We start from the raw sequence: 24,040 nt of genomic DNA, 5'->3' as shown, positions 1-24,040 counted from the left end.
GGCTTCCCCTGCCTAACACGGAAGTCTGTGAGTCCTCCTGTCCTCCTCAGAGTCCCTTCCCCCTGTAAATATCGTGACCTCGGCGATATGAATATCGCCTACGGCCACAGAACGATAGTCGATATCATATCGACTATCGTTCAGCCCTATTGTTCGGCACAAAATTATTCGGCCTTTTGACTTATTCGGCCGAACACCGAAAGTGCTATTTTTTCTATTTTCGGCCGAATAATGTTCGGCCGCCGAATATTCGGTGCATCCCTACTTTTTTCTCTTCTCAATGCATGTAAATACACTAGCTCTATAGAAAATCTTGGTCAGCTTGACATGGCACTGCTCCCAAACCATAAGTAACAAGCACACCAAATTTGAGGAGCACGTTAAAGGACCCAGGACTATGACATGGTAGATTAGCTAGGCAAGCTGTCCGGCCACAAAATAGGATATGTTGTAGTATTGGGCCCCCTCTCGGTGCTCCCCAAGTTTGGTGTCCTAATCACTTATGGTTCAGGAATCGGGAGCAGTGCCATGTCGAGCTGACCTAGATTTCCCATAGATGCCAATGTTAAAACCTGGCAGCAGTGCCATGCCAAGCTGTAGCCATACTCACGAGTGTACATAAAGTGAGTGTAGGTAAAACGGGGTATGCCTGTATGATGTAACGTTGTCTTGCTGGAAGATGAGGGGCATAGATCTTTCTGGCAATGTTTTTTTTTTCATTCTACTGTAATCTAATATCTACAATATGCAGATAGACAATGCCCCATTAAATCCAGTTATTAAAGAAAAAGTTAAATACTGACAGAACAGCGCTCTTCCGTGTTTACAACGGCAGACCACTGTTCTGTCTCCACGGGGAGTGATTGCATGCGCCTGGCGGACATTGTGGCTGGCGGACCCGCTGATTGGCTCCCCCTTTGGCGAATCGGCGTGCGTGCACCCCCACTAGCTGTCCCGTGAAACGACGTACAGGTACGTCATTTCACAGGACAGAGCAAGCCTGCCGCAGTATAAGTACGGCGGTTGGTCAGCAAGCTGTTAAACTTAAGTTACACATGTTACGCAGGTGAGAGTTTTCATATGCATTTCATGTGTGTATTTTGCAGTCTGCCAGTCAGAAAAACAGGCAATCAATTGCTCCATACAGAACTATTGATCTTTATTCTATCCTACTGCACAATTGTGAGGTAGCTTTTTATATTTTGTAAAAAATATTCTGGATGTAGAAATGGGTTCAAAAGAAGTGCAGTTATCAAAGCTGTTAAGTTGACAAAAAAGGTTATCAATACTTTTTCTTTTTATAAAAATAAAAAGTTACATACAGTTTATACAACGGGCACGTTAGCGTAGCAAATCGTTTGTGTGGGCCTAAACAAACTAGAGTGAAAGTAAAGCTGGAGACCAGCTTTAACCACTTTAAGACGGGAAGGATTTGCCCCCTTAACGACCAGGCCATATTTTGCGATTCGGCACTGCGTTATCTTTAACGGACAATTGCGTGGTCGTGCGACACTGTACCCAAATAAAATTGACGTCCTTTTTTTCCCACAAATAGAGCTTTCTTTTGGTGGTATTTGATCACCTGTGCGATTTTTAACTTTTGCGCTATAAGGCCCCATGCACACAGGGCGTTTGTGCAGCTGCTGTTAGGAGCGTCAGACGTTTTTTTTTTGCAGCTTAAAAAGACCCCTCCATGTTATTCTTTGGCCTGATAAGGGTCTGGTATGGATTTTGGGGGGGACCCCACGCTGTTTTTTGGCAAGGTGATCCCCTCAATCCCCTCATCTATACCAGACTCGACGGGCCTGGTTTGGAACCTGGGGGGGGGACCCCCACGCCGTTTTTTTTTCCCATTTTGGCATGGAGTTCCCCCTCAAGATCATCCTGATCCGACTTGTGATGCGACTTCCATTCAAATCAATGGCCTGAAAGCCGTATCAATGACGGCTCCTAGGCAACCATTGATTCTGAAATGGAGGCAGAAAAAATGCTGCTAAAAGCCAACGTGGCCAAACGTGCAATAACTCCAATAGAGGAAGCTACTAAAAGCACGTTTTTACAGCTGCTTTTTCCTGGCGTTAGAAGTGGCTCTGCAGTTCATTTTTTCTGACGCCCTGTGTGCATTACGCCTAAACAAAAAAAGTGTGACAATTTTGAAAACAAAATAAAAAAAAAAAACACAATATTTTTCAGATTCTGCTCTATAACATTCTCAAAAAAAATTTAAAAAAATATCAAAATGTAACATTTTAGGCCGGTTTCCTGCTACATAATTTTTGGTAAAAAAAAAAAAAAAAAAATTGCAATAAGCATATTTTGATTGGTTTGCGCAAAAGCCATTGCGTCTACTAACTACGGGAAAGATTTATGTAATTTTTAATTTTTTTTTTTTTTTTTTACTAGTAATGGCAGCGATCTGCGATTTTTTGTGGGACTGCAACATTGCGGCGGACAGATCGGACCAGATTGACATTTTTTACACTTTTGGGGGTACCAGTAGCATTAATACAGTAATCAGTACTAAAAATATGCACCGTTACTGTAATAATTACACTGGCAGGGAAGGGGTTAACAGTATAGGTGATCAAGGGGTTAAATGTGACCCTAGGGGAGTGATTCTAACTGTATGGGGGTTGGACTTGTGAAATGATCACAGAGAAATGCGATCCAATATAGCAGGATCACATGGGCTCTATGATCATTTCAGGGAGGACGACGGTCGGCTGTGTTTATAACAGCCGACCGTCGTCCTCTCTCAGCCAGGAACGATCGAGAGTGTCAGGCGGCAAACGGAGCCGCTTGATACAAGCATTGGACCCACCGCTGCCAAGTTGGGACGGGTACACGCCCTTGGAGGTGCGCGCTTGCCCCCCCTAGCTCCTCCCAGGCAAGCGACTTATCCCTACGTTGCTTTGCCTGTGAGCCAGCCTACCGCAGTAAATGTACAGGAGGCGGTCGGGAACTGGTTAACTACCTCCTGCCCAGCATATAGTAAAACGATGGGTGCAACGTGGCTCTCACGTTCTTGGATGATGTCCTATGCCGCCACCCCAGACTTGTCGCGGGGTCGTGCAGCACGGCAATCAGCATTGGGCTGGGTCCCTAGACACGATGCATTCCCGATCTCGGTAAAGAGAGGCTCTTCACCCATGTGTCCAATCTCATGCAAACAAGGAAATGCCAGTTGATCGGATTTCCTCTCCTCACACTGACAGCATATGAGGACAGGAGAGCCAATCAGTAGGCATTTCCTTAAAAGGGGAAATCCGCAATCATGGCCAGTGCCGCCCATCAGTGAGGGAGCAAATTGACTTCTTTCCAAAACTTTCCAACTAAGAAAAAAAATGTTTTTTCTCACAATGTTCAGTCTTTAATTTTTTTTTTTTTTAGCAAAAAATACAAAATCCAGTGGTGATTAAATACTAACAAAAAGTTCTGTCTCCAAAAAAATTATAAAAATGTAATTTGAGTAGTGTTGCATGACTGTGCAATTGTCCTGGGCATTGGCCTGTATTGAAGTGGTTAAAAGCAGATTGGTTTCGTGGTCAGTATATTCGGCAAAACAATTTATTTTGGTTTTATTAAAAATACCATAAAAATAGGAGTAAACATTTGTAGAGCTACAATCTGAAAAGAAAAAGAAATTAAGCACAAAGCAATTTAGGGCTACCAGAGGATTAACACAGCATTCTAAAATGTGAGCTATTATGTGGGCCAGTGGTATTGCCACCAGTGTATAATTAAACCATTAAGTTAACGTTTTGCAGAAAAAAAAAAAACAATCTTGAAAAGCACGAGAACATCCAGATTGATCGTATACACCAGGGGTCTCCAAAACTACAGCCTGGGGGCCAGATTTTGCCCTTTGGGCACTAATAATCCCACCGACAAACAATGGGGCATATTTCCTCTCACTGACAACAGTGGGCATTATATTATCTCCCCCCCCCCCCCCCCGCCACACAACAAATACTAAAGTTATGGAATGGTTTACTCCCACTGATGGCAGGAAAAAAAATGTATATGCCAGCAGCCCCCCCCCCCTCCCCCAAGGTCTGAAACACAGTAAACTGTCGCTTTGTTTAGAAGGTTTGGAGACCCCTGGAATACACTATCAGTTAATTTGACAAGCCAGATATGACAAAAAAAATTAATCTGAGTCTACCTATGTAGAGGCATGTCTAATAGTGCATTCAAACTCCATCCATAGACACTCACAAGACAATTGCTGATAAAGGAACTCACACATACATGACAGTGTCAGCCCTAACAATATACAGTGTGCTCTACAGCACACAACGTATTTAGTGAGTAAATCATTCTTGCATGCCTAAACAGTGTATAAGCTCCCTTAATTTGTGTGTAAAATGTAAAAAGAAAAATCACAGCATTTACCTGTGATGTGAAGTCATGTTGTTGTAGCTGTCGTCCTTCACGCAAGTCCCAGGATCGCACTGTGTTGTCCAAACCTCCTGTCCAGAGCTTGGTACCATCATTTGAAATGTCAATACAGCTGGCTCCATCTGTGTGGCCCTGGAATTGCCTGATAAGACAAACAAGATTGAATAATGATTTCCTGCCAGTACTCAAGGTAAACACTGCTGCGTTGTTAGCTTTGGACTTTCCCTACATGTGTCATCTCTTGTAAATCTAGTGAAATGGAACAACACTCCTTTTTCTTACAGATTTAAAATACACCCACAAGTTCTTAAACAGCAGGTATTACTCTGGTTAATTCAAATGGCTAGCAATCGCAAGCTTCTGACAAAAGGCTTTTGCCATCAAGCCTACAATAACATGCCTCACACAGACACAAAATGAGAGAAAAAAAAAAAAAATCAGCCATTATCAAAGTTTACGCAATCCCACCAGACCAACTAAACTAATTACTAGTGATAATTATGTGTCAATCAAGTGTCTTATTAACCTGAAAACTAACAGCAAACAAGTAAAACAGTATTATCGCACACTGAAACGATTACAAAATGGTGTGTGCATAGTGTTTGATGCAGGGTGCCCATATTAAACAGAATGCTTTGGTTAAACTAGGCAGGACTTGCAAAATATGAAGGAAAGTAACAACTCATGTCTTCCTAAAATTAGGTTAATTATGTAACCCTCTTCCTAATAGTATTTCTGGAAACATTAAGTCTAATGCAAATGTGCCTGCGCCCCCTGCAATTCATCATATCATACAAAGGACTAGTATGTACACTTATGATGGGAAGCAAATAAGACCTTCTCAGAAAGCTAGCTGCCCGTCCTCCAATGGTTTTAATACACCATGTACTGACTTAGAATAAGCAAACAGGAGGTTAAGTAAAAGTGAAGTCCGAACTCTTGACAGGCATGTTTTGTTTAATGGAGTATAGATATTGTTGGATTTGACTAATGGCCTGTCAGGCAGTTTTTCAGAAGAGGGTTAGCAACGGCAGCCAACAGATACCTTCAGTACAGATTTCTTTTTCGTATGTTTCTGTGCGCTACAGAAGAAAAGTATTGCCTGTGCAATTCCATGATTGAAACTAGAGGAGCTGTTCAGAGTTAGCATAGTCCTTTCTGTAATTAATCCATTAAAGTGGTTGTAAAGCCTACAACATTTTTTTGCCTTCATGCATTCCCTGCATTAAATTTAAAAGTGTTTCAGTATGTGTAGTGTCCCCTGACCCTGAGCCAGATCTCGATCCAGCGTTGTCTTATCTGTATTGGCTCTCTTCTACTCCCTGTTCACTGAGAGCAGCTGTTTGCTGAGAGCAGCGGGAGCCAATGTCAGTCAAATCCTGTGATGAGTGAGCAGGGCCGAGCCTTAATGTGTGTCTATAGATGCAGGCAGGAATGCTTGAGATCGAGCCTGTCAGTGTACCACGGTAGGAAGTGGCTTCCTATACTGGCACACTCCGAAGAGGAGCTAGAAGCGTTGAAGGGGTACCCCTGAAGAGAAGGACCAGGGCCGCTCTGTACAATATCATTACACAGAGCAGGCAAGTATGAAATGTTTATTTTTTTTTTTTAGTAATTTATAAAACACATTTTATAAAAATTACTTTTACAAACACTTTAACCCTAGTTTTAGAAAGTAAAACGATGACTAGCAAAATCAGTATTTGACCTACAGCCCCTGCACACCGGCTATTAGATCAGTCCTTAAAGAATAATGCTTCTGCTCACCAGGTGTTAAACCTATATAGTCCAAGTGGGCAGCAGCACTGCTTCTGTAAACGCAGGTTGTGCATGCAGACATAGTCCGAACAGGGTGGGTAGATGCATGTGTACACCAGAAAAGATTTGCAGTCATATGGCATAAGTAACCGATTCATAACATTTTAAATGGATAAAAACAATTGCAGAAGGCAATGCCAAAAGGACACTGGCTGTGCTTGCTTAAAATTACATCTGAAGGTTGGGAGGAGAATTATCAGAGTCCCAAATCTGTCATGTGCCTGCCAAACTGCCTGTAAAGCCTTGTGGATTTATTCCAGTCAGAATAGTTTGCTGGCCTTCTACACAGGCAGGGTTGCCAACCTAATAGGATTCAAAAGCTGTGCGCTACATACAACCTAGCTCTAAGAGCAATTAAATAAAAATCCGCGCTAAGCCTTGTTTAACCCTTTTGGCAATCGCTGCTGGTATTAGGAAATTCCAACTGCTAGGGTCATGGAACATAAAATACTAAAGGTCAGTTCCCAAGAACATGGTGTCAGCATTCCTACCCTTTAAAATGATATTACTCTTTAGCAAGGCCATCCAAATATATCTGTCAAATTTTAAAGATTAATCTGGCTTCTGGGCTAACCTACTACTAAAGGCAATTGCCTAGCTCCTCCTAAAAACAGAAACTGAAACATGCAACAGTGCAAGTAAATACTGGAAAACCTGTTACTACAAGCACTGGGTGACATTTACATGATTATTCAATCTGCAGAACTGGTAACTTTGTGAGTACAGGGGACAGGTTCCATTTTTTTAATGGACATCTTGCATTTTCCCAGTATTAGAAAGGTTATGTCACAAGTACATCTGAGGATAAAATGCAATTTCCAATCAATGCAATGACTGTTTATGTCCCAACATAGTGTTTTTAATTACACCATTGAAACTGTTGCACATGCATACACAGATATAAGATTTAATTAGGTTTTAATTTGACCCATAAGCAGAATGAAATGAATCCCCCCAAAAAAGCCTAGAAGCAGTTAAAATACAGTACGAAAGAATGCATTTAAGATCTATCATTTTTTGTTACAGTTCTGTACCCTATGCCCTATGTTGCCAAGTGCTTTCTAAACCTAGTCCCACCTGCCCCAGTCTCCTGCTGCTGATCCGACAACAGCTTTGGAGGGAGACAGTGGTTTCATTCCTGAAGCTGTCTTGGCTGTGAACACTTTCAACAGAAAAGCGGTGGCAAGTGGAATTCAAACGGAGGGAACATGCTATGCATTCCTCTTGCTGCAGTTTGTCAAAAAAGTATACACAACCGAGACAAGCAGCAGCTATGAGTCAACCAACTCCTTCATCGCTGTTGTCAAATCGGCTAAAGCAGGAGGAAAAGTGAGCAGGTTGGACTTCAAAGCTAGGGCTAGAAAACCCTTAGCAACATGGGATAAAATACTACATTTACCTTTCTCCTACAGGGTACAGAACTAACAAAAAATCTCCATGGTGAAAAGAGGTCCATCACCTTAAGACACTAGCGGAAATCTAAGGAAGGAGTGAGGTAGAGCTCTAGGGCTCTAAAAGGCCTCAAAAGCTTAAGGTACCATCTACAGTCTGACTATTCAGCTTGTGTCCGGTTCTGTATTTTTTTATTTTAGGATACAACCATTTTTGTATACAGTAAACATATAAAAGAGAAATTCCTACAGACAGATCTGTTGCACTGCAATCTAGAAGACAGCATTTATCTGTGTATGTAAAGAGGATTAAAACAAGAACAAATATTGGCATTTAATGTCCCTTTAGTGTTTGATACATTACAGATTGGGTAGGGGGGGGGGGTCTTTCTCTAAACCCATCAATTCAGAATTAAACAAATTTCCATCAAGAAAGAATACAAAATACTTTGACACATACCTTACAAGAGTCTGATTATGCAAGTCCCACACTGCAATGTTGCCATCACTACAGCAGGAGAAGCAAACCTTGGAGTCAGGGCTGATAGCCAGAGCATAGCAGGCAGGAGCAGATGATGTCAGCTCTGCTTTTATACGTGGGGTGGGAGCTGCCAGGTCCCATATGGATAACGTGCTGGCTTCCCCTCCAACAATGAGAGTGCATCCATCAGGGAGTAATTTACAGGATCTAATATAGTTATCTCTGTTCTAGAAAGAGAAGACAAACACTTTATTACCCTAGGTACACAGCTTTGACTATTTCAACAGCATTATAATCTGATGCTTATTTATATTAGATATCTTGTGTAACAAGTTTACTGAACTACAGGTTCAAGAGTATCTAGGGACAACATTTAAACTCACTAATTTCAACATTGAAATTCAACTATATCTAGCCTACTCTTATAAATCTTGATTGGGAAGTTTGTAAACTTACTTTGTGAAAATAGGCACACTTTTACTTCTCTGAACTCAGACATGTATTCATTATACTGTGAGTAGGCACGGTTGTGTCCCACATTTCACAGAGCCTGCCTTCTAAACTATGGAGGTGCTGAGTTTTTAGAGGCGGCGTCAGTACTAGTAATCACTACTTGCACGCAGAAAGGTACAATGGGATATATAGCCCTTAGAAATCAAAAGTAAAAAGCAGAATAGAAGCTGCAAAGCATGCAGGAATCCAGGAATTTATGGAAAGAAATGGCAAGCAAACAGGCAGGCAGCACTCACAATGGGGGAAATATTTCAAGTAAGCTTACACTGGATTGCAAACAAGAATTATTGGAATTACAATGCTGTTATAAAGATGAAAGTGTATGTTGTAACCGCAGAACTCTTAGAGTCGGTTCACATTAGCGCGACTTGTCAGCCTGACAAGTCGCGCTCCCTCGCGGTCCATTGACTGCTACAGGACCCGTTCTAATAGGAGCGACACAAGTCGCTCCGACTTAGAAAAAGGGTCCTGTACTATTTCGGGGCAACCTCGGAGCAACTTACATAGACTTCCATTATGTGAAGTCCCTGCAAGTCGCTCCGAAGTCGTGGTGCACGGGACTGACAAGTTGCCTCCCGAAGTAGTAAGGAGTCGTGTCACCCCAGTGTGAACCGACTCTTAATGTACAGTAAACAGATCCATATGAAGCAGACAGATCTTCTCAAAGCACATATGAAAATTCTTGATATTTAGAAACTGGCATAAGGGTTTAGGTAAGCACAGGGGAAAAGGTTTTCCTACCTAAACCTAGCCTAAATTACAATTCCACAAAGGTCCTCAAGGAAGAGAACTGTACATTGGTTACAACTTCCAAAGTGCTAGGTCGCATCCATGTTATGGTTCAAACGGCAAAAGGAAAACACCTCTAAATTATAATAGCTTAGCTATGCAACAATTACGAGACTCTTTAGGGGGAGGGGAAGAGAACCGAGCCTTTTCCGTATTTATAAATTCTACTGTCATTAATAGTAGAACAGTATTTGCACAGGTACGGTCCTTCAAATTAATAATAAAAGCAGTCTGTATGTGAATGACTGTAGAAGCCTGGGTAAACACTCATCATAGCAACGTTAAATCCTTAGATTATTTTTCATAACCGTCAACCAACAATTTTTTAACCACCTACTTGGCAAACATGTAAAGTAAACATGCACACACAACTGAGATGAAAGTAGAGCTCAGGCACTGCACAGTTTTAGATTATAATGGTAAGCAGATGGAAGACCGTAGCATTGACTGTCTGTAAAGTTGCGTCAAGCTCCACAATACACGAGTGCTTTTAAATGAATTTTTTTTTTTGTCTTTTAGGCAAGGACACAAGGATAGTGAACATGCACATCAACCACTTGCCGCCATAATAACTTATACGGCGGCAAGGTGGCACTGCTGCCTCAGATCACGTACCTAGTATGTGAGCCAACATTTCTGGGTCTGGGGCGCGTACGTGCACCGCCGGCAGCCCACTCCTGCTGTGATTGGCGGACTATGTCCTTTGGTACACAGGCAGAAAAGCAGTGTGCCTATGCACTTGCTAGTAACACATTTACCCTTTGATTGCCCGTTAACCCCTTCCCAGCCAGGGATTAGTACAGGGACAGTGCATATTTTAGCACTGCTCACTGTAATAACGTCACTGGTTCCTAAAAAGTGTCAAAAGTGTCAGTTTCCAAATTGCCAGTCACAATATCCCAGTCCCGCTATAACTCGCTGATCACCGTCATTACTAGTAAAAGAAAAAAAAAAAATTATATATGTTTGTAGACACTAAGACACTATACCAGGGGTCTCCAAATTATGGCCCTCCAGTTCTTCAGGAACTACAATTCCCATCATGCCTGCGAATGTCAGAGTTTTACAATGCCTCATGGGATGTGTAGATCCATTAATAGCTGGAGGGTCATAGTTTGAGGGTCCCTGCACTATACATTTTGCACAAACCAATCAATACACGTGTATTTTTAGCAAAAATATGTAGCAGAATACATATTGCCCTAAATTGATAAAGAAATTAGATTTTTTTTTTTTTTATTGGATATATTTTATAGCATATTTTTCAAAATTGGTATTTTTGTTTTTAGCACAAAAAATAAAAACCACAGAGGTGATCAAATACCACCAAAAGAAAGCTCTATTTGTGGGGGGAAAAAAGACCTAAATTGTATTTGTGTACAATGCTGCATGACTGTTCAATTGTCATTTAAAGTAATGCAGTGCCGTATTGCAAAAAAGGGCCTGGTCATTCGGGGGGGGGGGGGGGGTTAAATCTTCCAGAGGTCAAGTGGTTAAAGAGGCCCTTCGCATAAATTTGATATTTCAGTATCAGGTGGGCATGATGGGGAGTCAACTTAGGCTGTTTATCACAAGAGGACTCTGATGGCAGGATTTTTCTTACCATTAGATACTACCTCTGTCCCCACTCTCCTTGGAGTTCAAGGTCTTTTTTCAATCCACCTCTTAGGCCTCATGCACACAGGGCGCTTTTCCTGATACTTTTAGGAGTTTCGGGCAGTTTTTTTTATTTACAGCCTAAAAACGCCTCTCCACGTTTTTCTGCACACATAAGCTTTTAGGTGCTGTAAGTGGCATAGGCGTTTTCAAGCTGCACAAAAAAAACAGGGCCAGCGCGTTCTGGAGCAGCAGCGTTTCAGCTGTTAAAAAAACACCAGGCGGCTAAACACGCGATAACGCTGTATAAAGTGTTAAGTCGTGTCAAGTGTTTTTAAGCTGTAGTAATTGGATTTGGGAGTGGAAAATAGAAGGCGGCAGATAAAATGCTGCTAATTGCTAACACGGCTAAACGTGCATTAACGCCAATGCAACTTCTAAAACTGTGTTTTTACAGCCGCTTTTTCCTGATGCCGGTACTGGTTTTGTAGCTTTTTTTTTTAAACACCCTGTGGTTATGAGGCCTTAGTCTTATACATTTTCATTTATATTCTGCTTAACATAGAAAAAACATACAACATGGGAAGTACAACCCATTCATAATGAATACAGACGTGCAACCTAGCAACTCAAGGTGGTGTAAAAAAGGTTCAGTAGTTTAAATCTCCATGAACTAAATCTGGAAGCAAACCACACACTTTTGGTAACGTGTCTATATCATTTAGACTAAAACATTGCTACTCAAAGAAAATCTGTTTCTTGAGCTGTATTTAAGACAACTAAAGAATAGAAAGCCATTTCCTTGTAGAGTCTCCAAGGACCCTAGAACACAAGTTTCTGTACACTTACCAAGCAGTCCAGCTGAGAAACAGGGCTTTTGTTGCCAGGTTGGCTGATGTCCCAGACTTTGACACATCCCTTCCCACCAGTGTAAACGTGTCTTGTGGGGTTGCTGATGGTTACTGCACAAACCACTTCCCCGTGATTTAGTGTGTTTATCTGGCGTGCATGCCGAGGGATTCCTTGGCCAATCAGAGCATCGGGAGGGAATGGGACCGGCTGCATCTGGCCATCTGCAGTAACATGGAACGAGTAAGCCCTAAGAGTAAGGGAAGAGGGGCAGGTGGAAAAAATAAATCAGCAAATAGTGTTGCAATTAACACCTACACTATTGCATACTGCAGATATATATATATATTTTGTAAAAGACAATATTAATTCCATGATGGCTTCCTTTTAGAAAAATTATACCACATGATCTGCAACCTTTACAGAGAACAAAAAACAAATAATTCATATAGTTTTCGATTTGGCTTGAGGTACAGAAAACAATTAGAGGTAGAAACTATTAATGTAGAAGCATTTTCTCTCTGCTACATTCAACTCCTCTGTCGACGAAACCATTTAAGTCAGAACATCTGTGCTTCCACTTATTGTAAAACATACTTCAATCTGTGACACTGCAAGCACTCTCTACAGGGAAAATGATTTATAATATTTATACTTCAGCGAACGATCAGTGCAAAAACAGTGTGGTTCTGGATAGAGTGATGTATGTGACTAGATTTACTCTCCAATATCATTTCAGAGCTACCAACAATAAGAACATCATCCTGTACCTCATAATATAGAATTATCAATCAAGTGCTCAGTGGGATTACCATTAAAATATTAAGTATCATCAGTTTTCTTGATTAGGTTTGATCAATTTTAAACTCAATGATGCCAAACCAAAACGATATACTAATGCAAGTAATGTTTAGGCACTTTTCAGTTTGTCAGGCAAACCTGATGGAAAACTCTGTGTTAGTCTATGGGTGGCCTTTTACATCCAATGGCTTCGAAGCCTGACCAGGTCCAGAAAAAAAAAAAAAGGTGCGTCCCCTTTTCTGTTTTTTCAGACCTTAACATGACTGATCAGAGGTAATCAGATGTAAACTGATACAACACTGGACTAAAGGAGGGTGGCCCTTGTCTTGTATTCCAAGATATAAAATTACTTTATCTTAAACCGCATAGTATAGAACACAAGGTATTCATAGACCATGGGATGTCCCCAAACCGTAAATAAGACAGTGGGCAACAACACAAACAAAACAGTGCCAACAGACAAAAAATATTAGACCTGAGTTCTGCTGCAAGAACCTTGTGGCTGAACTCTGCATCCAAGGACTGGAATCTATAGACAGAGGACCAGGTGGCAGCCTAAAATAGCTGGACAACAGAGACTTGATTTCAGAATGCCCGGGAAATGTCTATCGACCTGGTGGAGTGAGCAGGTGCAAGAGGTGCTTTATCTTATAGGTAACCTCTTGAGGAGTCATCTAATCCAAGTAGCAAAGGTGGATCTTGAAGAAATATGTCCCCTGCAAGGTCCTGATAGTAGAACAAATAGGAAGTCTCTTCCGGATAGAAGCTATAGCTGATTGGATGTGGTCAGAGCCATCATAGTGTACCTAAACACTATGATGGTTCTGACCACATCCAATCAGTAAAGAGCAACCTCCTTGGGGTGCTTAGGAGTACAAAGGAGGAAGGGTTGTGTCTTTAAAGACAAGAAGAATTAACTGCTCCAGGTGAACCAAGAAGTCTGATGATATACAGGTGCTCGCCTCCGTAGATAATCAATGTAGAAGAAATGGCTGCACTCCAAGTATAATCAAAACTCTGGTTTATTAACAGAACATCCCAGTGTGGCAAAAAACAGGTAGACGCGTTTCACACACTAGCAAGTGTGCTTAATCATTACCAATTATGTTGGTAATTAATGACTAAGGGTTGCGTCTTTATTGAGATGGAAGACTGACACCACCCTAGGAGGAAAAGGAGGATCTTGGGCGCATGACTACTATGTCCTTGAGGAAAATGTAAAATGGCTCCTTACAAGAGAGACGTCTGACTGATGTGATAGCCACCAAAGCAGACACCTTACAGGAGAGATCATCCAAAGAAGTTTTTACAGGGCAGAGAACACAACAGATTTTTTAATTAAATACAGGGTGATGCAAGGGTGGTTCAATCCGAGAAATACCTTGAATAAAGGTTTTTACAAGGGAAAGCGAAGTCCGATTTTTGGAAAAGAATGAACAAAGCCAAAACCTGTCCCTTAAGAGTATTTGTAGGAAGGCCAGACAGCAGGGCACAGAGTAATCGCTTGGGTTTAAGTGCCTGCACTTACGCCAGGCAAAGGATTACCAGGTGAAATAGTAGATTTTTCTAGGTTGTTTTCATTGCTTTTAGCAATGTAGGAACAACAGTAACTGAGGAAGTTTTTTGGCTTTGATTGTAAAATCCAGACATTTGAAGGTTTTGAAAAAATTCTTACAGGTAAAGAAAAGTACAGATGCTTTGAAGTAGTTTTCTGCTTGCCAGAAAATTCTGCCCCCACACACATTTCTACAGGCTCCTCCCTAAGCAAACTGCAGATTCATCAGGAATGCCAATGCTTTGCCTGTCTGAAATGCCCAGGATTTGTGATGCTGTGCAGGTAGGTAAAAGTCTGTTATTTTAGTTGCCTATAATCTTATCATCAAGACACAGACTGGGGGATAAAGGTGCAGGCAGCAATTTGGTAACTTGCTTACAGGAGGGGAAGACACATGCATTATCCTCATCAGTCATTTAGGTGGCTATGTTATCAGACAGGGAACAACAAAAGGAAGCAGGAGTAAGAGTAACCCTTCTAACGGTAGTAGTACCACTACTGCTGTATTTGGTGGTGGTGGTGCTGCTGGCTTGTTTGAACTGCGTATTTGGAGGAAGATTTTTTTTTTTTAATAGTCCATGTGTAATTCTAGATTGTTACATTGTAAATCACTATGCACGAAGACTACACAATTTAGCTATACCTTTAGAAGCTCACACATTCCTGCTTTAATGTAAATCAACAATTTACAGGCCAAAATAACAAAATTAGCACAAACATTAACTTACTTTGAACAAATGAGAACCAGACTGAAAAAAATGTTTGTTTTTTTTTCCCAATTTAGTGGTCAATCTGTTTTTCTTTTAAAAAAAAAAGGTAATCTAAAATCACACCCCTATCTATGGAAAAATGAAAGCTAGTCTAGTTCTTTACAACAATGCAGCAGACTTTCCATCAGATTCATGAATTATAGACTATGTAGAATAGATAATACAATTCAGAAATTTCATAATCAAGATCTAAATATCTCATTAAACAATATCAATCTACATAAGCAATTAAACTATTACTTACGGCTTTCCTCCTGGGATTCCAGCTAAGTTTGGAGGCATTCCTGGTACTCTCATATGAGGAGGAGGATCAAAACCAACCTGTTGACATTAAAAGGAAACCCAAATTCAGTGAAATTAACGTGAGCAACAACAAATGACACCAGGTATATAATCATCTTGTATTCCTTAACAATGTGGCACTCACCATTGGAGATCGCCCATAAGCCACGACAGCAGCTGCAGCAGCAGCAGCACTCATCTGTGGGGACATATTGTGCAAACTAGCATAGGCAGCTCCAGGACTGGTAAGTTCACCGTTCATACCCGTATGTGGAACCATTCCAAAGGGAGCACCATAGGGGCCAGGAACTGCTAGTGGTGTCCTCAAACCTGCAGCAGCTATTTTTGAAGAGGAAAAAAAAAAAAAAAACATGCAGAGTACTGTGACTTTCTTCAAGAACTTTCCATAGCTTAAAAAGATTTAGCCAAATAATAATTGACATGTTTACATTTAACAAACAGTATATTAGAACATTGAATACCTACATTTTTAGCAAAGAAATACCCATGTGCAGATCAGAACTCAAACAACTGCCTGTTCTATCCCTTCAATATGGTGCCAAAAAAAAAAAAAAAAAAAAAAAAAAAAAAACATCCTGTTCAGAATGGCATCTTCTGAAAAAGGCTAGCTGCTGGCCTGCAATGCTGATCTCTTATAGTCCCTGGCCTAGTATGCACATAAGGACTTATGTTTTTTTTTTTTTTCCCTTTTACTTTCATTTAATTAAAGCCAGGCAACTAGCATTTTCAGAGTTACATAAAAGCAGCCCCCCATAGATCGTTTCATAATTTACAAAAAATTCCAGTAGCGTAGAAAACTATAACTGTACATCAAACAGAAACCGACATTAAAGAAATAACGGATGAAATATTTCTACACCTTAAGGCTCCATGCACACTGGCCTAAAAATTGCTGCTTCTACAGGAGTTTTGTGTTCTGCCTGTAGAAGCAGCTCAATGTTATCCTATGTGTCCATGCACATCAAGAGGATTACAGACATATTTTAAGCTCAAAATTTAGAGGCAGGAAAAAAAAAAAAAACTATCCTAAACTTTGAACTAAAAACTGGTCATTTTATTCTTGCAAGGGAACTGGCATTTTTATTAAGCCCCGTGTGCATGGAGCCTTAGCCCCCGTTCACACTGGGGCGACCTGGTCGCCTCACAGGTCGCCGTAGGTCGCCTGCCATACAGAAGCTATGGACCCGTTCTAATAGGAGCGACACAAGTCGCTCCGACTTAGAAAAAGGGTCCGGAGCTTCTTTGGGGCGAACCGGAGCGACCTGCATAGACTTCAATGTTATGAAGTCCGTGCCGGCCGCTCCAAGGTCGCGGGGCGAGCAGCGCGCCGCGACCTGTGAGGTCGCCCGGCAAAGTCGGGTCGCTGCAATGTGAACGGGGCCTTAGGGTGTCCAGGAATTGGAAAAGGAAAACAAACCTTTACAATGTATAATATTTTTGAATACAAAGAAAAAAAATAAATAAACATCCTCCTAAAAATAATGGCAGTTTTATACAGTGAGAAAAAAATGTAAGGAAATATCTGCGCTTAAACTAATTCCCAATCAAAAGGCAATATAATGATTATGAATAATTTGTTAGCAGCCGGCCAAAATTTAGCTTGATGACAAAATAAAAACATAAAAAGTCTACATGCAGTGCTAAAAACACCCAAGTATATATAGTCCAAACCCGAGTTGAAAGGAAGAGATGAGACCCCCGCACCAACTTCAGTGTGAAATTAAAGCACACCACACCACCGTGTGAACATATCATCTCCTTAACAGCTGGTAGGTAAAACAAGCAGTATAACAAGGGTCAAAAGGCCTCCCCAATAGCCAACCATGAATGGACAATTCCACACCGTAGCCAGCCAGTAAAGGCTCACACTAGATCCAAATTGAATGGAGAGGATCCAGGACAGGGGACCCTCTCCATTGAATTTGGATCTAGTGTGAGCCATTCACTGGCTGGCTAAAGTGTGGAATTGTCCATTCATGGTTGGCTATTGGGGAGGCCTTTTGACCCTTGTTATACTGCTTGTTTTACCTACCAGCTGGTAAGGAAATATTATAACAGGGCGGTGTCGTGTACTTTAATTTCACACTGAAGTTGGTGCGGGGGTCTCATCTCTTCCTTTCAACTCAAGTTTGGACTATATACAGTTTTATACAATATCATGCACATTCACAAACAGCAAATCCAGCCAGACTCCTCTGAGCAGGCATAGACCCTGTAAGCCATTTTTAGGAATGCAAAGAAAGGGTACATTTTTTTAAATAGTTGGATATACTGAAGGTGTAGAAATTATAGATCTCTATTAAAAAAAAAAAAAAAGCCAAATTCCAGCCTCAGATGTGGCATTTCATCAAGTCAGAGGCTGCATTTTTCAGGGTACTGAGATTGCTTGCAGGGTAGCTAAACTGGCTCAGCTTTACTGCTCTGGTATTAGTATACAATCTGAGAGGCAAAGAAAATATGTTTCTGGTATATAAAAAAAAAAAAAAAGTTCTTCCACATGTGAATTTGTGTCAATTTGTGTCAGTTTTATAATGGCTAAATTCAAAATCTTGAACAAAAAGCATAAGATGCCAACTGTGGCACTGTTTTGAAACTTCCTACTGTCCCAAAACAACGTCAATGTAGTGACAGCAATCATTTTTCTATTCAGCTGTTGAATTATAAAAATGCTTAAAACACACGTTCACACACACACACTTTGACACATGGATTTTTCCAACAGCTCGGGTGTCAGAACACTTTTAGTTATGGAATTTCACCCCTATTACTCGTAATGCATAGTCTGATCTTTGTTTACAATTTATTTGCCTGAGCCAAAACCAAAAAGATAAAGGTTGAGAGATCTGGAATTAATCTTTCAAGGCCCGACTCCTGAATTTTAATAGTCTCTTCAGAAAGGAAAATGGATTTTTTCAAGGATTTACATGAAAAGACTTGCCTGTGAAAGTAAATATGGTTGCGTTCATTTGCTGTATGCATATAGCAAATATTAACCAACTGGAACTAAGAATTATAGGTTTGAAAAAGAGCATTACACTGACAATAAGTAGATAGATATCGCCTGCCCGCCTTTCTGAAAATTGGAGTATTTGGAATTAAAATAAAGCCAAGAGTAAACAGTCTGACTGAAAGTGGTGCAGCTGCTGAAAATTGAGTGCAAACATCTGTTATTCATCAGGCCTCTTGGATGAGGGGAAAGGGAGAAAAACATATTTAAGATTCATAAGGTATTATGTACATAACATATGTAATGCAAACAAAGCACAGAAGAAAAGGGGAATTCTTACCGGCTTGGTTAACTAGAGGGTCCATGGAGGGAGGCTTGCCAAGTCCTGGACGCAGACCTGATGTAGCACTTGTGCCGGGAGTCGGTACATCACTACGAGGAGTTGGCGTGCTCGATTTCAGAACAGGCGTGCTGGCTTTTTCATGCTAGTATCATTAAACAAATTAAATGAGTATTATTTTTAATCCAGGCCATATTACACAATTTATCACAACAGCAGATGGGATACTGGGCATCTATTACTCGCTCCTTCAGCCAATTTTAATAAATCCACACAATGTTGACAGCATTAACTTGTGAGAAAGAAATGTTGACCTTTAATTCTTCTGCCAAAATGAAAACTCAGATCTGTAGAAAGAGTTACACAGTTTTCTAGCTGCACTGGCACAGTGATGGTTTCATACTAATTTCTAAGTCTGCATACAATTACCTTAATATGGTGTTTTCTCTGAGCTTGACAAATTAAGGACGATCTGGCTCAAAATCACACTCAACATGCAGTGCCCTTATAACTGGCCTATTAAGCTTGGTGGAAAATCAAGTTCTCATGAAACTGCCATCACTTAAATAAAAACAGGGCCAAATGAGCTCCATGTTTAGAGTGGCTCATTTTTCCATGATCTATTAAAATCATTGGCAAATTATCACAAAAATACAGACAGAAATTAACCGACACCACTTATTGCCCTATGAATAGCTCGATTAAAAAGGAAGAAGCAACTCTGAATGCAATACTTTTTCAATCTGAAGATGTCCCCTCCAGTACCCCTACTTTACCATAAGATGTTCTCAGTCTTAAGGGGTAAATGATTGAGCATGCTGTGACAGCAAGAAAGACATGCCCCATCACCATCACTCACAGCGTACTGATGTTGGTTTAGCCCTGCATTGCTGTGATGGAATGGATAAACATTCCCCATGAAATCTTACTCCATAGGCCTCTTTCACACGGAGCGGACCGTATTGCGATCCGCTCCGGCACTTTTTATTTTACGGACACAGATGACACCTGTCCGTATGTCCTCGTATCATCCCATCCGTTTTCGGATGATATACGGACATAATGCATGTCTATGGGATTGCGGATGTCAGCGGATGACACAGCTGACATCCGATTTTGCGTCCTTTACGTTTTTTAAAACGGAAGAAAAATAGGGTTCCGTTCCAAAAAAGGGAACTGAAAGGACGCAAATCGGATGTCAGCGGATGGTCATCCGCTGACATTCGCAATCCCATTGACATGCATTATTTCCTTTTATCACCCACAAACGGATGGGGTGATATACGGACATACGGAACGCCCGTGTGAAAAAGGCCATATAGTTATTTTTCAGGTATTGATGTTACAAAAGTACTATAGGTTCATTTAAAAAAGCTAACGACAGAATACATTTTTTTTTTAAAAGATAAACAAAGTGGAGTTTAAAGAAATTAGAACATTTCAAATGATTTGGCTGAAAACAAAAAGCCTGATGGCCTGTACACACGATCAGAAAATTGTACGTAAAATACTGCTTTCAAAGCAATCGTAATATAATTTGATCGTTGGGACACCGCTTTCGAAAGCCGATCACAGCAATTCATCTAAGTTACGGGATAGGACAAGCACGAACATATTCTTGTAGGATTTTAGCTTAATCAGTACAGTTGTCACCCGAAAATACAAAAACAAATACACTACAACACATGACATGACTTCCAAATTTGTATTCGGTCGTACGAGAATTTTTTAACTATAGTAAACTCTTTTCATTTTTCGATTGAAGACTAGCATGCAAAAAAACAGACGATCATTCCTCTGATAATTTCATCTTGTGTACCAGACATTAGGCTGGCAGTGTTTTCAGAACTGAACCCAAGGTCTGATTTTTGCCTTCTACAGAAAAGGAGCTGGTAAAAAGGTAACTCAAGACCAGATTCCTTCTTTCAATGGTGTTTTTTTTTCTCACAAAAATATAAAAGTAAATGTATAGGGACAAAAAAACACCCAGGTGGTCTTGAGATAGAATTATTGCTCTCTCCCTAATCATTGCGGCGATACCTCACATGTGGTTTGAACACGGTTTACATTTGGGGGCATGACTTACGTATGCGTTCGCGTCTGTGCGCAAGCACAGAGGGATTGGGGGGGGGGGGGTTTACATTTTTTTCTTATTTATTTTACATTTTATTTTTACACTGCCCCTTTAATTTTTTTTTATAATCCCTTTTATTGCTGTCACAAGGCCTTTAAGACTCCAGTAAAGGAGAAGTGACAGTTTCTGGATTACTCCATGCGAAACCCAATCATAGGCGATTCAGTCCAATGGCTGGCCGCTCGTGCGAGTGGCATAAGGCGGGGCATGGTAGGTCCCCTCCCGCAGCTTGTAATAACAGCCGAGGCGGGGTGATGCCTGCATTCCGGTACAACCACTGATTTTGTGGCAAGTGGTTAAGGGTTCAGTGACTGGCCGACTTTCAGGTGTGTACTTATCTGTTCGTTACACCGGATTCTAAAGAACATTCCTGCTGGAAAATTAGCATTCAGTGTATTTTTACCAGGGGAAAATTCCTTCAGCCACAATTTTTTCTCATTCAGCCCACTGAGAGTCAACCCAGCTTTATTCACCTTAATGCTGCAGTTGTCCCATGTCAGCTGTAAGACTTTACCAATCACATGACCAAGGATTGTTCAGTTCTTGTTGTGCTCATAGAGAAGAGCAGCGACTGTCTGCCATCGCTCTCCACTCTGCTCCTCCAATGCTCACTGGAGCATCGAGCTGGAGAGGGGGCAGGCACAGCTGCCTCCAGCTCTCAGCCGTAAACCAGATGTCAAGTAAAGCAGATCAGTAGATCCCAACAATATTCTCAGAATCCTTCCTGTCAGCCTATAGCAGGCAATAGCTTGCTATAATCTGTCTCTGGGTCACAAGAGAACGAAAGTAAGTGAGATCCTATGACTCACATGTAGTATTGGCCATACTTCTCTTTTAAAGCTACATTCTAGGATAATTTTAATTGAGGGATTACTTACTTGCCTACAGCTGTGGACAGTGTCAGACTGTCCTTAACATCCTGCCCACAGCCGATTGCAAAAACAGGGTCGTACCTACAGCAGAAATATGCTGATCTGGGTAGTGTATGGTCATAGGCGGCCATGTGAATGAACTCTGAACTCATGGCACGCTTCCTCAGGTGCACTAAAATTCAGTCTCTCTAAAATAGATTATGAAGGAAAGTTCTTTGGCGTCACAAGTAGTGAACTGACAAAGAAAAAAAGAAAAATGAACCTGTGCCCAGATCACGAACACAATAAATTATGCACGTATTTTTATTAAGTAGTAAAAAAAAAAAAAAAATTAAAAAACAAGCGCTCATTTATTCATCTGCAAGCATTTAGAGAAATATAATTGTCAAAGTTTAACAGTTATTGAAATCTCAGCGCTTTTCTTTTTTTTCTATTGCAGTGGAATCTTGGTAGGCTGCCAGCCCTCTATGTAAATAATCAACGTGTTCACCTTCTAAAACCAAATTTCAGAGTCTTCCTGATCTTTGAGGAATTTGAAAATGAGTAACTTTACATTAAAAACACCTAGTGAGGTTAAAGTGTTACTAAACCCACAGCAGTAAAATCAGTCTGTATATGCAGTAAAGCATGCTTGTTATACTCATTGTGGAACCTAAGGGGTTAATCATCTGCATTGTGTAAAAAGGCTGTTTGATCCTGCCTTCTCTCATCCTCCCCTTCTTCCACAGTCCCCAATCCATCTTCTTGGGGACACACTGCACATGCTCAGTTTGGTGTGTATTGCTAGAGTTTTTTTTGGGGAAGATGCATGTGATCAGCACAGGGCCAATCATTACAGTACAGAGGGTCATGGGTCCTGCAGTCTCATAGGACATAGGGCAGTCAGACTAGAATGAAAACTCCTCCTACAAGCTTTAACAAGTGTTCAGCAAGAAATGGATACAAGTCTTTAGAATGCTATATACTGCTTATAAGAGGTATTTAGCAGCTTATATTTACTAAAATAATTGAATTTCCATGTTCTGTGTACAGTTGGAGACCAGATATATAGAATCTGGGATTAGTAACACTTTAAGGGTTAAGTTTTTTTTTTTACTGCTTGATATGAAGGTATAAGGGCTCATGCACACAGGAGCCATCCTCCTTACAGTGTAAGCATGCTACATATTTTGGTTCCCTGGAGCCCTTGCTAATGTGTACAGCTGCCTATAGCTATAAATGGCTGTAGGCAGCCGTACACAATATGCACTGCTTCTTGCATAAAGCCATGAGCACACGTGGTCTGCTTTCAGCAACTTCTGTTTTTATGCATGTGCCCACACTCAATCATGTATATGGGCAGCTGTTTACAGCATCAAAGAATACTGAGCACCAACACACACAGTATGTTTACACCACAAGTAGGAATACGCTCATGTGTGCATTAGCCCTAAAAAGCTTAAGGCCTATAGTGTAGGCACAGGGGTGGACGTAAACTATTCTACACTCCCCTACTAAAAATGCCTACTGGTGTGTTGGTGGAGTATGACCCCATAGCCCAGGCACATCAGATGCAAAATAATGGGTTGAATGAAAGGAAATAATGCCATAATATGTCTGAGGGCTACACTCACCTAGTTCTAGGAAAAGAGATTATAGCCCTTTGGCACTCAACCTTAAAGCAATAAATGAAACGTGCATAATTTTAGCTCTATCATCATGGGCTTCAAAAAAAAAAATGGCTTACAGCATAGACCTGCACAAGGACAAAGGGAAAGGTAGGTAACCCATATTAACAGAGGTAACCCCTATGGGCTTCATTCAATTTAAATTCTAAAGTGGGTTAAGGGATGCAAAAACAGGTGCCTATGACCTAAAACTAGTTTGACATGCCTGCCATAGTCCCACATATTCAGATAATATGATTTCCTTATATTTGCATGAGCAGAATCAATCAATCATAGTTATCAGTTGCAAGAATGAGGTCCATAACTGACACAGTTGATACGTTGCATTAAAAAAGAAACAATTCTATGTCCATCTGTTGCATGCATGCATTGTTCCACTGAATGTTACTGTGTTACCTACCAGACTCATTTCTTTAGATTTCAATGACGTTGAGCTACCTGAAGATGCAGTGGAGGCTGGGCTACTAGAAGCATCTTTCTTCATTAATCGGCTCTTATCAATACCATTCTCCCGAGGTGAGTGAGCTGGGCTTGCTCTTGGAGAAGATGGATCCTAAGCATGTGCAAACAAAAACACTGCTTAGATGTGGTTGAGCAAAATGGGATGCATGCTGATTAGTTTCACATTTTGTAAAAGCTGATGAGCTGTTACAAAGAGCAGCAGTCCAAATGAAAAGTTTTAAAAGTCACTAATTACCACAAATACTGACACCTAAAGTGCATCTAAAGCCAAAAATATAAATGGCTACATTACTTTCAATCCGGGAACCTGCAAATAAACACTTTCTATTCTAAGGTGGCTACACTCTACAA

The 24,040-nt window shown here is 40.8% G+C and overlaps 1 protein-coding gene across 4 annotated transcripts in view; it reads right to left on the bottom strand.

Annotated features, from left to right (window-relative positions):
* The window catches only part of TLE1 (TLE family member 1, transcriptional corepressor), a 90,446-nt gene that overhangs the window by 6,420 nt on the left and 59,986 nt on the right, over positions 1-24,040 (bottom strand). For all 4 annotated transcript variants that reach the window (XM_082265427.1, XM_082265428.1, XM_082265429.1 and 1 more), the window contains exons 11-17: positions 23,628-23,780; positions 18,555-18,699; positions 15,392-15,585; positions 15,209-15,285; positions 11,839-12,088; positions 8,071-8,318; positions 4,396-4,543 (exon numbers count right to left, since the gene is read on the bottom strand). In XM_082265427.1, the coding sequence (XP_082121553.1) occupies positions 4,396-4,543; positions 8,071-8,318; positions 11,839-12,088; positions 15,209-15,285; positions 15,392-15,585; positions 18,555-18,699; positions 23,628-23,780 (1,215 nt within the window). The remainder of the gene's footprint in view (positions 1-4,395; positions 4,544-8,070; positions 8,319-11,838; positions 12,089-15,208; positions 15,286-15,391; positions 15,586-18,554; positions 18,700-23,627; positions 23,781-24,040) is intronic.

Source organism: Pelophylax lessonae (genome assembly GCF_965119305.1).
Source record: "Pelophylax lessonae genome assembly, chromosome: 1".
NCBI classification, from domain to species: Eukaryota; Metazoa; Chordata; class Amphibia; order Anura; family Ranidae; genus Pelophylax; species Pelophylax lessonae.
The sequence above is the reverse complement of the archived record's forward strand: the minus strand, read 5'-3'. Positions and strand labels throughout refer to the sequence as shown.